The 15,978-nt window shown below is 45.8% G+C and overlaps 1 protein-coding gene across 1 annotated transcript in view; it reads left to right on the plus strand.

Annotated features, from left to right (window-relative positions):
• The window catches only part of TMPRSS5 (transmembrane serine protease 5), a 109,302-nt gene that overhangs the window by 12,963 nt on the left and 80,361 nt on the right, over positions 1 to 15,978 (plus strand). The window contains 1 exon segment of the mRNA XM_064268334.1: positions 3,960 to 4,136. Within this exon segment, the coding sequence (XP_064124404.1) occupies positions 3,960 to 4,136 (177 nt within the window).

Raw genomic sequence — 15,978 nt, forward strand, 5'->3', positions numbered from 1 at the left:
TCAAGCTGTCATTCCTAGCGTAGTAGACTATCTGATTGTCCGATTCAAAATGGCTAATACCAGTCCATTTCAGCTGACTAGTGCCTAGGATATCGAAGTTTATGCGTTCCATTTAATTTTTGACGATTTCCAGTTTTCCTGGATTCATACTTCATACATTCCAGGTTCCAATTATTAATGGATGTTTGCAGCTGTTTCTTCTCATTTTGAGTTGGGCCACATCAGCAAGTGAAGGTTCCCTAAGCTTTACTCCATCCACGTCATTAAGGTCGACTCTACTTTGAGGAGGCAGCTCTTCCCCAGTCATCTTTCGAGTGCCTTCCAACCTGGGGGGCTCATTTTCCAGCACTGTATCAGACAATGTTCTGCTGCTATTCATAAGTTTTTCACTGGCTAATTCTTTTCAGAAGTAGACTGCCGGGTCCTTCTTCCTGGTCTGTCTTAGTCTGGAAGCTCAGCTGAAACCTATCCTCCATGGGTGATCCTGCTGGTATCTGAATACTGTTGGCATGGTTTCCAGCATCACAGCAACATGCAAGCTCCCACAGTACGACAAAGTGACAGACACGTAGGGGCGAGGGGGTACTAGATAGTAAATCTTAGAGTTTATAGGGGAGGCACGCATAAATCTTCTCCTTCAAAACTTACAGAGAAGCAGATATTTTAGCCCCACATGATAGATGTGGAAATCAAATTTCTGAATGGTTAAGTGATTTCCTTGAAGTAAAAGTTGCTCGGCTAGTACATGGTAGACCCAGGCAGTGAATCCAGCTCCTTTATATTTACATCCCCTTGTTTCATCCAATCTCACCGCGTACTAGCCTCATGTTTCCTGGGGTTTCCAGCAAGTCCACTAGATGGAGAAGAAGCAGCAGCACCTGGATGCAGAAGGTGTGGATTAGCTACCACTCTACTGCAGACAGTCACCACTCACAGGCTGGACACCTTCGCCCTCAGGCCCTGTTTTCAGTACCTCTGTCTCACCAGAGAAGCTCTCTGACAGAAGAGATACTGAGGCTGGGTTGGGAGGGTGGAGATGCCGAAGGATGTGGGCAGAAGGAGAGAGGCAGGAGGTGGAGAGAAACAGATGGCAGGAAGTGGCTGTGCACATCTTTTGGAAGAATGCTCAGAGATGACCCCCAGTCCTGCCTTTTCCCTGTGTCCTCAGGAGGGCTCAGTGCCTCCCTAGTGGAGCCCCTGGCAGAGAGTCTCCTGGGCTGATGGGTCAAGGCTGGGCCTATCCAGACCAAGCTTATGGGAGCCATGTTCCTTCTCGCTCTCCTGTTGGTCTCACCCACTTCCTGTACTCACCTGAAGACACACTTCCTGCTCATACTTCAAGATCCACTTCCTGTTTCTACCTCAGTTCTGGTTGGCCCTGCCTGGGGTGGGAGAATTTTAAAACAGGAAATTGGAATAGAAATAGGGCATTTGTTTTAAAATTACACTCCTGTGAACTGATCCAAAGAGTTCTGTTATTAAAATTGAAACGATGTATATAGTCTTGGTTCAGTTTTCACACACATGTTAAAGGATAAAGTTACAATTTTTCTCCTATTTATATTTCTTAAAGCTTTGGAAACCCCGGGTGGCATAGTGGTTAAGTGGTACAGCTGCAAACTAAAAAGTTGGCAGTTTGAATTCACCAGGCACTCCTTGGAAACTCTAACTGGGTAGATTTTTACTCTGTCACATAGTGTCGCTATGAGTCGGAATCGACTTGACGGCAGTGGGTTTTTGTTTTTGTTTGGTGTTTAAAAACTTTTGAGCTCTAGAATTTTGGCATATGCATTTGTTTATTTATTTAAATTATCTGAATTTCTTAAATCTACACGTCGTGATATGGAACAAAAAGCCTTAGCCATCCAGGTACTTGGATGCTTCGAGTGTGAGAACCACAGAAGATAATGATCTCTTAGGAAAGGTCTGGCTTCCCCATAAGACCCATTTCATCTTAGCTCTTGTTTCAGAATTGGGCCTTTTGGCTTGGGGAGCTTTTTTTCTTGTTTATGCCCAGTTAGCGTTTTCCCGGTTAAGCTGCTACCCGACTCTCTCCTCTCTAGCAATTAGAATGCAATTGGCATCTTGTTTCTAAAAATGGCAATGAATTTTTTATGGTGCTTACAATTAGCGTTTGGCAATAACACAACTTTGTGATTTTATCAGCATTTTGTTTTTTTTTTTTGAGGGGTAATGCAAACGACCACTCATTCCTGGAGGGTCTGCTCCCTTCGCAGGAAGTGCACTAAAAACAAAGTGCCCCAATTTACTGTCAGTTTATTGGGGAAAAGGTTGCTGGGAATGTGCAGTCAAATTGCAGAAGCAACGTGGGAGGCCTTGAAGGGTGGCAAATAGTCTCCTCCTGTGTCCTTAGAGCTCAGACCCTGTGCCTTGACCCCAAGATCAGCACCTATCTCAGGAGGCAGCGTTGGAAGAGCTCGTCCACCTGGGGAGGGAAGAGCTAACAGTACCTCCAACAACTATGACCGTTGTTATGTTTCTGATGTCAAAAAAGACAAGCTCACCGTCGAGTAAGTTCTCACTCATAGCAACCCTAGAGGAGAGAGTAGAATCACCCCATAAAGTTTCCAAGGAGTGGCTGGTGGATTTGAAATCACTGACCTTTCAGTTAGCAGCCGAGCTCTTAACCACTGCACCATCAGGGGTCCTCTGGGGTCAACCTTGTGCATTTTCTTATTTAAAAAAAAAAAAAAAAAGGAAGGTTTAAAAAAAAAATTTTTTTTTATTCATTACAGTCCTTATGACTTGTTAAGAATAATTAGTAATATTTGAATAACACTCTACAGTTTAGAAAATCTGCTCACATGTACTATCTCATTTAAATCTCATGACATTTATGTGGTGAAAGTAGTATGTCCACTTTAGAGCCAATTACTGGTGCGTCAGTTCCAACTTGCGGAGACAGCGTACGTGTCGGAGTTTAACTGTGGTCTGTAGTTTTCAATGGCTGATTTTTCAGAAGTAGATTGCCAGACCTTTCTTCCAAGCCACATCTGGGTGAAATAACCTCCAACCTTTTGGTTAGCAGCTGAGTGTGTCAACTGTTTGCACCACCCAGACCTTCCTATCTCTGCTTTACAGACATGAGAATTAGTTGAGAGAGATTAACTGACTTCCCCAAGACCAACCAGCTAGTCAGTGCCAGAGCCAGGGTGTGACCTCTGGTCTTTTTACTCCAAATCCATGTCATTGCCTTGTGCATGGATGAACTAGGTGGTCCAGTATTCACGGAAGTGTAGAACTGGAAGGTACCTTTATAAGGTCATTTGATCTAGTCACCTGTCTACAGTAATGCATTGTCATTCCTGCTTTCTGTAGGTGAAATAACTGAAACCCAGGGGAGTTTCGTAAATCCTGTCCGAAACCCTTCTCAGGCAACAGTCTTACAGATTTCCACTTCTCACTGAGATTCACGGCCTGACTCAAACGTTACAAATGAATGCCCTCCGCAGAAGAACTTTGAAGAGTATCCTAATTAGAGAACTTGCTAAGAGCTGGTCCCTGTTTACCTATAGAAGCTCCTGCGTTTTCTGCCAGGCTAGCAATCACACCTACAGACTCAGGAGCTTGCACCTGCCCTGTCTTCGTTAGCATCTGCGAGAGCAGGCCTTAGCCAAGCAAAGAGAAGCAAGTGGACGAGGCCAGCTCCATTCCCCTGGGCCAGCTGCTGGAATGCAGGGGTGGAGTTAGGGGCAAGGAAGGGAGAGAAGATTCAGGTCCCAGAAGGATTTTAATGAGGACTAGCTGGGTGCCCAGCTGTGTTAAGCTTTGTAGGGAATTCAGAGGTAGAGAAGCCAACTGTTTTATTGGGGGCAATGAGACTTATTTGCAATAAATCATTAGTAGCCATCCGGCAGGAAGCTGGGTGGTGAGGCAGTAATTACTACGGGAGCTCCAAGAGGCTAGTGTTGAATCAGTCCGGGCACTTCCACCTGCAGGAAACCTGTGCCCTGCCCCCGGAGGATTCAGCTTCCCACCTGCCTGGGCAGAGCTGTCAAGCCTTCCGAGGCTTCCCAAGAAGATTGCTCCTGGCTGCCATGCACACAGCCATGCCCAGGGTGAAGCTCGTTCCCATCTGCTCCTTCTGTGAGCTTGTGGAGCCCCAGGGCCCCGTGGTAGGCAGGCTCTTTCTCCTTGTGGCAGCTTCCCTGGAGTCCTGCATTTCCTGCAGGAAACAAGGAGGCAGCCCTGCCATTCCTTGGGAAACATTCCTCAGGCTTTTTCCTGCATTTTGTTTTTGGAGGTGCTGGGCTCAAACCACAGTACTGAAATGGTACAAATACTAAAAGCTGGCACAGTCGCTGTCAGAGATGGTTGTTTCCAGGTCCCTCTGTTGTTATTCTCTCTCCTCTGCCTTCTCCTGGCCATACATACATATACATAAGACCTTTAGTTATCTAGTCCTCTGTAACAGAAATACCACAACTAGGTGGCTTTAACAAACTAATTTATTTTCTCACAGTTTAGGAGGCTTGAAGTCCAAAATCAGGATGCCAGCTCTAGGGGAAGGCTCTCTCTCTCTGTATCTGCTCTGGGGGAAGATCTTTGTCTCTTTTTCAGCTTCTATACCAAGGCTTCTCGGCAATCATGTGGCATGGGCCTTCTGCTCTGTACTTGCTTGCTTGCTTAATCTGCTCTTTTATAACCCAAAAGAGATTGATTTAAGACACACCCTACACTAACTAATGCTTCCTCATTAACATAACAAAGAGAACCTATTCCTAAATGGGATTATAACCACAGTTATAAATCAAACCAAACCAAACCTGTTACCTTCCAGTCAATTCCAACTCATAGCAATCCTTTAGGACAGAGTAGAACTGCTCCATAGTGTTTCCAAGGAGTGACTGGTGGATTTGAACTGCTGAGCTTTTGGTTAGCAGCCGAGCTCTTTACCACTGCACCACCAGGGCTCCAATCACAGGTATAGAGATTAGAATTTACAGCCCATATCCTTGGGGGACACAATTCAACCCATAAGGACCCTCATGAAAGAATAACTCTTGCCTGGTTAGGGTCTGGAAACCCTGGTGGCGTAGTGGTTAAGTGCTACGGCTGCTAACCAACAGGTCAGCAGTTTGAATCTGCCAGGTGCTCCTTGGAAACTCTATGACGCAGTTCTACTCTGTCCTATAGGTTCGCTATGAGCTGGAATCAACTTGACGGCAGTGGGTTTGGGTTTGGTTTGGGTGGTTAAGGTCCATGCCCTGGACCAGTCGAGCCGGTGAAATATACTTCAAGTTAGAAAGAGTGAGAAAGTTTATTTAGGAGGTGTCCACCACCGGGGATCTGACAGTAAGGGAGGCTGTCTCTATGGAGTCCCAAAAGGCATTTTTATATTACAGCTAATATTTAATTTTTACAGAGGTTCGAAGTGTCTTTGTAGCCCGTAGATGGCATGGCCCGAGGAGTTATTCATTACAAGATAGTGACAATGTTACTGCAATTTTGCGAGATAGAGCCGCCTGCTGCAAATAGCCAATTCTTGAGACAGGGGTGAGGTGGGTAGCAAGAGCTTTATTAGATCTACCGGTATATGGAGACAGAGGGGAATGATCTCCTAAAGTCTCCTGTCTCACTAGACTACCGATCAGCTTGGGTTTTTAAGGGAAAAGGGGCCATAAGTTTTAGGGACTTGTGGAATGTGCACTCTCTTTCTTCTGTTTGGTTTTGGTGGTCGTATCTCAAACATGTTGATCTTGTCCTGCCATTATCCCATCAGCTCAGGGGGTAGCTGGTGCCATCCTTCGCCTTATTTGATAGGCTTAGATCAATATCACTTGTTTTCCACAGTCTTGGAGGAAACATTGGTCAACACTTAACCATTCGGGGAGCTAACATCAGGATCTTACTTGGAGGCAGGGATGGGCTAGGGGAGGGAAAGGACAGAAAGAAGAAGGAAAAAAAATTGGCTCAGGTACTGTTCAAGATACGGCTGAGCAGCCTGTTTCAACAAGAGACTACTAGACTAAAGAGACACATGCTGGACATCTCCTTAGCAGGCTAAAGATATTTATATCAGACACCTGGGCTCTAATTTCCAGGAGGTAGGGGGGCTGTAAGTCATAGGTGGTGGGACAGAACAAAACAAAGTTATTTGCATCAGATCAAAACAAAGTTATCAGCAGAGGTATGTGGGAAGGAGAAGGCAGGCAGAGGAAGGGGAGAAACTTATAGGTTCATCATGGCATTAGTTAAAGTCAAGCTCTCAGTTGCCCGGGTTGAAAAGGAGAAAACATGCTGGAGAGTATTAGGGTCACAATAAGCCAGTTTCCCCTGCCCTACTCTCCCACCTCCCTCAGCACCCTGGCTCTGGGTTCTTCCCCACCCCCTACTCTGACAGACCAAAATGTACTCTTTGGGTTTGCTTCACCTCAGTCACTGCTTCCTGTTACAATGACCGGAGCCCAGTGTCGCTAATGCAGAACCGTCTTTAAAGCGTGTTTGGAATACCTCCGCCCCTAGGAGGGTTTGTGGGACGTTGGTGGGGAGTGGAGGCAGTGGTGGTTCAGTGTAGAATTCTCACCTTCCGTGTGGGAGGCCTGAGTCCCATTTCAGCCTATGTATCGCGTGTGTGGCCACCGCCTGTCTGTCAGTGGAGGCTTTTGTGTTGCTGTGGTGCTGAACAGGTTTTAGCAGAGCTTCCAGACTAAAACAGAATAGGAAGAAAGGCCTGGTGATCTCCTTCTGAAAATCAGCCAATGAAAACCCTGTGGATCATGACGGTTCAATCCCATCGTGCATGGTTTTGCCATGAGTCAGGCCAACTTGAAGGCAACTAACAACAACATGTAGGGAGTATCATCCTACTCCTGAGAGGTGAGGCTGGTCTTTCTTCTACATTCCAAGGCTGGAAAGGGAGGGGTGGAGCAGGCAGGCATCCTCTGCAGATTTCTGGTGTCCCCGAGGCCCCAGGGCAGAGCACTCCAGGTCCAGGGGAATCTGTTGGAGAAGTTTCTCCAGCAACAACTGGTGCTGGAGTGGACCAAGCTGGGGGGATCAAACAGAACAGAGAAAGCAGTTCTGGCCCAGGAAGGCACAGTTCCCCCATTCGTGCGTGTCCCCTGCAACAGCAAGTGGGCTCCAAGAAGGCAGAGGCTTCCACAGGGCAGGCTTTACCTTCTGAACTGCAGACTTGTGCCCCCTACCTCCCTTCCAAGGAACCTCTGACTGGGGCATCTGATAGTAGAAAGCAATGTTCCAGCTGCTGCGTTCTAACCATGGTGGACCATTTACCTGGGACTGTACCATCCTGACCTAGTGACTCAGCCTATCTGGATTTTGGGTTCTTGCTTGCCAGATAAGGGGCCTGGACAAGGTGGCCTCTATGGAATCTGCCAAGTCAGACCAGCGTTAATTCAACAGTCCTTTTCTTCTTGGCACATCTCCCTACAACTTCCAATTTGGACCCCTGGAAAGGAGCCATTTCCCTGGGACAGGTCTAAAAAAACAAATTTGCATCTGGCGTCTGAGGCTTAGCACCTGGACAGCCCTGGAAGTCTGTTTTCCCTGAGGCCTGCCCTCTGGGTCCCTGGGAGGAGTAGACACCGGGGAATTAAAATTCATTCCCCATGTTTGCCAACATTTATACCATGGGAGCAGCTGCCGCCCGATGCCCCAGGCTTCAAGGACATGTCAGCACCCTTTGTCCTCCCCAGCACTCTTCCCTGACATCCAGGCTCTGTGTGCAGCCTCATGGCCTTCCGCAGACAGCTGAGGGAATCTCCACCCCACCAAATGAAGATTATAAACACCTGCCTTCTTCCTGTCTTTCGGTGACAGCAACTAAGCTGCCCACAGCCCCTTCCACTCTCCAGCCTCTCCTCTTGCCTGAGGTGGAATAGTGAGGGAAGTTTTGGGCTAGCAGAGCCAGACAGAACCACTAGCAGGCAGCTTGTGTCCAAGCCCCTCTCTGAGCTAGCTATGTTCAGGCTTAGGGAGGGAAGATCCTTTTCCAGAGAGCCTCAGTTAAGGTGACCTGCTGTCCCAGTTTACCCAGGGTTGTTTTGGTTTTAGCACTGAAATTCCCATGTCCCAGGGAACTCCTCAATCTCAGGTAAACAGGCAATGGGTCACCCTAAGTCCTGGTGCCTCTCTTCTGTATAAAAGGAGTTGTGCCCAGTCTACTGCCTCTCAGCCTCCTTCAGTCTGAGCTTAATAGAAGCCTTCCTTGGTGACCCAGAGTTGGAGGAGTAGGTTTCCAGGAGTTCTCAAAGTCTGTACTCTTGCAAAGGCTGCCACACAGCAGGTGCTGCGTTGGTCCTGAGGCCCTCACGGGGAGGTCCCTCCTTCAGCAAGCCCAGCCCCTTCTTTCCCACAGTGGCTCCTCAGACAGAAGCCAGGCCGGCCCTATATCACCGTGCCTTATGTTTTGAGGAAACAAACAGCCTACCTCTCCCAGACCCAGAAACTCCCTAGCAATTTGGAGGAGACTAGGAAGGTGTATGGAAACCTTGGTGGTGTAGTGGTTAAGAGCAACCTTTGGCTGTTAACCCAAAGGTTGGCAGTTCAAATCCACCAGGTGCTCCTTGGAAACCCTATGGGGCAGCTCTACTCTGTCCTATAGGGTCTTGACTTGATGGCAATAGGTTTAGGAAGGTGTATAGGAACGCTATGAGTTGGAATTGACTTGGCGGCAATGGGTTTGCCTTTTTTTTGGTTTGAGGAAGGTGAGGCTCCTGGGTCGTACAAAGAGTTAATGTCCATGACTGCTAACCGAAAGGTTCTAAGTTGAAGTTCACCCAGAGGCACCTCAGAGGAAAGGCCTGTTGATCTACTTCTGAAAAATCAGCCACCGAAAATCCTGTGGAGCACAGTTCTGCTCGGACACACATGGGGTCACCGTGAGTTGGAGTAGACTCAATAGCAACTAATGGGAAGGGGAGGCAGATATATTCAAAGCTTCCTCCTGGAAGGAAGCTATGAACAATGATTTCCCAGGTTCCCCAGGTCTCACTGGTTTCTGATCCCCAGAGCCTGGTCCAGGGCTCAGGATGTGACAGGTGCTTGCTGAGAGTGGTGGAACCCAGCTCAGGAGGAGAAAGAGGGGGCTGTCACTCTAGGGGAGCGGCGTGGGCCTCTTCTTCTGGCCTCTGCATTCTGGAAGTGATCAGAGAAGAGCAAAGAAGAGACTGCTGGACTGCTAGAGCCCACAGGGATTCCATTTTTCCTTAGCAGCATCTGCAGCGGTGAGGGCATGAGTAAAAGAATGAGGGAAGATTTACTGTTCCCCCAACTTCACAGTGACCCCATATTTGTACAGCAAATCAGGGAGAGGAGGGGCTAGATCAGATGGGATGATCAGGCCTTGGCACTGTCTTTTCATCAGGGGCCCTGGATAAAGCAGAAGGTGAAGCTGGGAGGGTTTTTTTCAGGCCAACTTTTTTTTTCTTTTTTTGCTTCAACCTAGCAGGCAGCTCATGTCCAAGCTGCTTTCTGAGCTAGCCATGTCCAGGCTCAGCGGGGGAAGATCCTTTCCTGAGAGGGCCCCTCTACTCTCCAGCCGCATCCCATGTGTGGTGTGGAATTGTGAGGGGAAGTTTGGGCTAGCAGAGCCATTAGCAGGGAGCTTGGGTCTGAGAATCTCTAAACCCAGGTGCATGTGGTAGACCTGAAAGGGTGTGCTGCCAGTGGGCACCCCAAAAGAAGGGGCACCAGTCTGGGTATGTCTGTCTTTCATGGTCCTGACCATGGACACAATCCAGAAATGACTTTTGTCATGGCCTATTCTGTTCTGGGGCTGGGAGTCCATAGGGACTTGGAACCTTTCATCTGAAAGTGACCTAGGAGAGGGTCTAGTGTTATTTCCTCCTGTGTGTCCAAGGCTATACATATAGCCTATGCCTGGGTAACATTGTACTTCTCCAGGGGCCACCAAGAGGTGGGCTGCTTTTTGTACAAAGTCAAACCTATTAGGTCAAAATGGGTGGTGGGAAGTGGCAGAAGAGTAAAAAGCTGAAGGAGCAAGGAAGGGAAAACCCTTGGGAGGTGATATGGCCCATCTTGTATACGTGTGTGTGTGTGTCTTTCTGTCTGTGTGTGTTTGTGTCTCTGGGTGCACTTGTGTGTCTGTGTCTGTGTTTCTACCTGTACTTGTGTGTCTGTATGTCTCTGTATGTCTGTGTATCTCTCTGTGTGTGTGTATTCTGTAGGAAACTTGAAGGCCCTGAGGGAAGAGGAAAGAGGTGGAGAAATTTAAGGAGTCTTTGGGGTAGGGCTCTATAGTATTTCCCCCCAAACCCTGAAGAGGCAGATTTGATTCCAGCCAGTTTCTGTGTTGTAGGGCCCCCACCTCCTTTAGCTGCTCCCTACATGGACAACGTCAAGAACATTCTCATGCAGAGTGCCATACTTCTTCCATACCCAAAATGTCCTTGTCTTCAGGACTGACTGTGCTAACTAATCCTCCACACACACACACACACACACACACACACACACACTACACATTCAATCACATACCACCTCAACACTCTACCCCAACAGGCACAGTCACAAATTACTAGAAAGTCTTCATTTCACGGGTCATACACAAGAAGCACATACCTGTAGCAAAGGGTGGGGGCGTCACTTCCCCACGGGGCTTCTGAATTTTAAGTCATCATCTCCTGAGACTGTTTCCCCCAGCACACATTTAACATTTGTGGGGCCTGGGTCAAGAGTGCGAATGGAGGCCCACACACTGTGTGTTTAAATTGTTAAAAGTTATAATCAAACTAACGCATTGTCAAATAAGAGATGTTCTGTCCTTTTATCCTGACAAATACACCTCCTTAAGGATGTGGAGCTGCTGGGTGGCACAAACAGTTAAGCACTCAAGTGCTGGCAGAAATGTTGTTGGTATGAACCCACCCAGAGGTACCTTGGAGGACAGACCTGGTCATCTACTTCCGAAAAGTCGCAGCCTTGAAAACCCTATGGAGCACAGTTTTACTCTGCACACCTTGGGTATCTGAGTGGAATTGACTCAACGCCAACTAGCAACAAACAACAAGGATGTAGATGGCCAGATTCAAATTTAGAATCCTCAAACCGTTGGATTTCTGTCCCGGAGCATGGCAAGATAAACAGAGTTAGATCGTGGTCACCTTTTCTTCCCAACCCTAGATTTGTCTTTTACTTCAAAGGGCCTTGTGTATGAGCATGTGGACACTCCTCCTGCTCAGGGGTGTATCCCAAGTGGGGTGTGCCCTCAGGGGAAGAAGACTGTGCAGCCTCTAGAAAAGGCTGCAGGCCATTGGAATTCCAGGGCCTAGAAGGGGGGCCTTAGGCTCTAAGTGGGTATATTACCTTGGCCCTGAGAACTTCCCTCCCCTTAGAGAGGACAGCTGAACAAAGGAGGGCCAGGACTAGGATGAGGCAAGTGAGGTATCCGGGGTGCACAATTTAAGGAGGCATCACCCTCAGGGTCACAGAAGGGCAGGGTCACCTTACCCTAGTCTTGGGCCTGCAGGACAGGGTCCTCTGAATGAGTGCCCAGAGCAGGCTTGTCTTGTCTGATCTCCACGAGGGGTTGAAATTTCTCCTGCCCATGAAAGGGAGACAGGAAGGAAAGACAACAGAAATATACCCTCTCTCCTGTGAACTTCCACACCCCTAGAGTACTGTAATACCTCCCTGGTCACATTTCAGGGAATTCCCTCTCCACATCAGGCCAGCCTTCCTGGGAAGCCCCTGGGCTTGTTCTTAGTAGAAAAATAGCCAGAGTGGTTCATTTTCATCCCCACTAACATCGTCTCCCAGAAATTAATTGAGATAAACTCTAGCATGCAATGAGATTGTTGCCCAGAACTCTCCCCACAGTAGGCTTCAATAAAAATGAAGATGAGTCAAAGCTAATTAGAAAAAACGGGTGCATAGGCTTAAGGAAAGGTTGTAGGAGAGGAGCTGGGATACAAACTCATGTGCCATTTGGAGAAATCTGGATTGGACTCAGTCACAACTGAGGACACTTACTAAACAGTGGAATAAATACAAGGACAAGCCCAGGTGTTCAGGTCAAAAGTGGAATCTGTTTACTCAGGTACTACGTGCACCACATGTAGGAAGCTTTAGGAGAGGTTGGGTCGGGGGAGAGAGGAACATTGGTCCAGGAGTCAGACGACTGTGTTCTAATCTGGTCTCCACTGCTTGTGAACCAGCTCAGCTAGGTCACTGGACTCGGCTGAGTTTCTATTTTCTCCTCCATTGTTGTAGCATGCTGTTGAGTCGATTCCGACTCATAGTGATGCTATATGACAGAGTAGAACTTTACCATAGGGTTTCCTAGGCTGTAATCTTTATGGGAACAGATTGCCAAGTCCTTTCTCCCTTGGAGCTGCTGGTGGGTTCAGGGATGGATTATCCAATAAGCAAGATAAGCACGTGCTTAAGGCATCAACAGAACAGGGGCACCAGTTACCCAAAGCAAAGACCCATACATGTCAAGCAGACATGACACAAGAAAAACGAGCACCTCAGTGGAAGGGAACTGGCAGTGCACTCAATGAAATACCATTTCACGCAGGGTCACAAGGGTGCCAACTTGAAAGATTGTTAAATCTATGGGGCCTCTACCCCTTCAACACCTTTGTTGACATCGGTCTTCTATGGTCCCTTCCCATATAAATGAAACTCCTTATCTGGGTGGGTCCCTTGGGAGTATACTATTTGTTTCTAATATACAAGAGGTGCGAGTGGGCTCTCAAGTCTGACTCTTGCTACATTCACCCAATTTGCAGTTGGATCCAACATGAGTGGTTATTGGGCAAGGACAGATTATATTAATAGATAACAGTTCTCCGATCTATTTTGAGAGAACTGTCTTGTCCATCCATGCCCGCTGATCCAGCAACTTCAACCAGGAGGGCCAACAATGCTCTTTGCCATGAAACAAACACAAGGGCATGCTTTTGCGCACATCCTGGTAAACAACCAATGGGAATTCCAGTCCCAGAAGGCACGCAAAATCAAGGGAGCCAGAATAAGTCGACCACCGTGATGAAGTTAGTTTGTAACTGTATAGCCTTTACTTACAGAGTTATGTCCTAAGCTTTGAAAAACAATAGGATATAGAGCTTTTTTAAAATATGTTTAGTATACACACTGATGCAATCCAGCACATTATTGTCGTTAGGTGTCCTTGAGTCAGTTACAGCTCATAGCGACGCTGTGTACAACAGAACAAAACACACCATCAGTCCCACACCATCCTCACAATCTTTGTTATGTTTGGGCCCATTGTTACTGCTACTGTGTCAATCCATCTCATCGAGGGTTTTTCTCTTTTTCGCTGACCCTTTTTACCTTACCAAGCATGATGTCTTTTTCCAGGGACTGGTCCCTACATGTCCAAAGTAAGTCAGATGAAGTCTTGCCATTCTCGTTTCCAAGGAGCACTCTGGATGTACTTCTTCCAAGACAGACTTGTTTGTTCTTCTGTCAGTCCATGGTATAGTCAATATTCTTCACCAACACCATAATTTAAAGGCTTCAATTCTTCAGTCTTCCTTATTCATCGCCCAGCTTTTGCATACATATGAGGTGACTGAAAATATCACGGTGTGGGTCAGGCGCACCTTAGTCCTCAAAGTGATATCTCTGCTTTTTAACACTTCAAAGAGGTCTTTTGCAGCAGATTTGCCCAATGCATTTTCTTGACTGCTTTTTCCATGAGCGTTGACTGTGGATCCAAGTAAAATGAAATCATTGACAACTTCAGGATTTTCTGTTTATCATGACATTGTTTATTGGTCCAGTTGTGAGGATTTTTTTCTTTTTATTGTGCTTTAGGTAAGTGTTTACAGCTCTAGTTCCTCATACAAAAATTTATACACACGTTGTTATGTGACCCTAGTTGCTATCCCTGTAACGTGACTGCACATTCCTCCTTTCCACACTGGATTACTTGTGTCCATTCAACCAACTCCTATCCCTTTCTGACTTCTCAGCTTGCGTCTGGACAAAAGCTGCCTGCTTAGTCCTATGTATCTACTTGAACTAAGAAGCACACTCTTCACGAGTATTATTTTATGTCTTATAGTCCAATCTATTCTTCGGCTGAAGAGTTGGCTTCCGGGATGGTTTTAGTTCTGGGTTAACATAGAGTCCGGGGGCTATGTCTTCTGGGGTTCCTCCAGTCTCAGTCAGACCACTGAGTCTGGTCTTTTTTACTAGAATTTGAGTTCTGCACCCAATTTCCCTCCTGCTCTGTCAGAGACTCTATGTCGTGTTCCCTGTCAGGGTGGTCACTGGTGGTAGCAGGGCACCATCTAGTTCTTCTGGTCTCAGGCTGATGGAATCTCTGCTTTTTGTGGCCCCTATTGTCTCTTGGGCTAATATTTTCCTCGTGTCCTTCGTGTTCTTCATCTTCCTTTGCTCCAGGTGAGGATTTTTGTCTTCTTTATGTTGAGGTATAATCCCGACTGAAGGCTGTGGTTTTTGATCCTATCAGTAAACGCTTCAAGTCCTCTTCGCTTTCAGCAAGCAAGGTTGTGTCATCCGCATATTGCAGGTTGTTAATTAATCTTCCTCCAATCCTGATGCCTCGTTCTTCTTCATATAGTCCAGTTTCTCAGATTATATGCTCAGTATACAGATTGAATAAGCATGATGAAAGGATACAACCCTGACACACACTTTTCCTGATTTTAAGCCATGCAGTGTCCCCTTGTTCTGTTGGAATGACTGCCTCTTGGTCTATGTTCAGGTTCCTCATGAGCACAATTAAGTTTTCTGGAATTCCCACTCTTTGCAATGTTATCCATAATTTGTTATGATCCACACAGTTGAATGTCTCTGCATAGTCAGTAAAACAATCCAGCATACATTTAATATAATACTAATGTGGGTGAAAATTTAGTATAATACTAACAGCGAAGTCCAAAAATACTGGAAATATTAATATTTAACTAACACAAAAAGCTTTATGTGTCAAGTGAGTTTCATTTTTTCATTGTTTGTTGTACAAGACACAGTGCTTGATATTACTCTATATATACTAAAAACCAAGGCATTAGGCACATTGAGGACACAAAATTCAATATTTACTTATTATGCAAAATATATTTGTTTTGCAACAATGAGTGTATTTCTATATTGGTCTTCCAAGAAAGCAACAAAGGGCATTTATCAGAACATTACATTTATATTTTATCAGGATACTTACATACCTCTGCATAAGGAAATTAAACAGTTTTCAAGGAAAAAATTAAATGAATATGTAATAAAAACTATATAAATGTATTTTATTTTCCTTTTCCCTTCAGACTGTCTTTTGAGAAATTGATCGATACTGTTGAGAAGTGATGTTATTGTTACATTAATTATGTGCATATCTCTGAATACTGGAGTTGAACAATTTCACAAAGAAATAAAATTATGTTTTATAAATTTTGTATTCAATAGCAATTATATTTTCCTTTTCATTTTTCGGACCCAAATGGTATAATCTCACATTTTCTCTCTTGTCGACCACATAAGAACGTGCCAGCTGCACTATAATCACATGCCCTGTGACGTGTCTGGCCCTGTCCTGCACAAATCGAACCAAAACACTTCTTTAGATGGAAAATACTGTTGTATCTGGATCGTAGTCTCTGCGCTTACTCTCGCTCCTGTCAGGCAGCAGCAATAAATAGTTCATTGAACTGGGAAGATGCAGCATCAAAGGACAGAATGTGAATGAGAAAGTTTTTAAGTATTATTTGAAGACAAAAAACACTTGTTGAGATCTGCAAAGGGCCTGCCAACAAACATCATGTGACAAACAAATGAAATTATTTCAAACTGCCTTGTAAGCACTACTTCTTTTGACTATCTCAGACCTGAAAAACACAATTACATGTTCCAAATCAATTTTTTTACTTACTAATTTTCAATTATAAAATTTTGTGTTAACATCCGAATTCAAATATGAATTTTATTTATTTTCAATTATTCAAATTTATTTGCTATGATAGAACCAAATTTAAAAAATGA

Source organism: Loxodonta africana, chromosome 15 (assembly GCF_030014295.1).
Source record: "Loxodonta africana isolate mLoxAfr1 chromosome 15, mLoxAfr1.hap2, whole genome shotgun sequence".
NCBI lineage: Eukaryota > Metazoa > Chordata > Mammalia > Proboscidea > Elephantidae > Loxodonta > Loxodonta africana.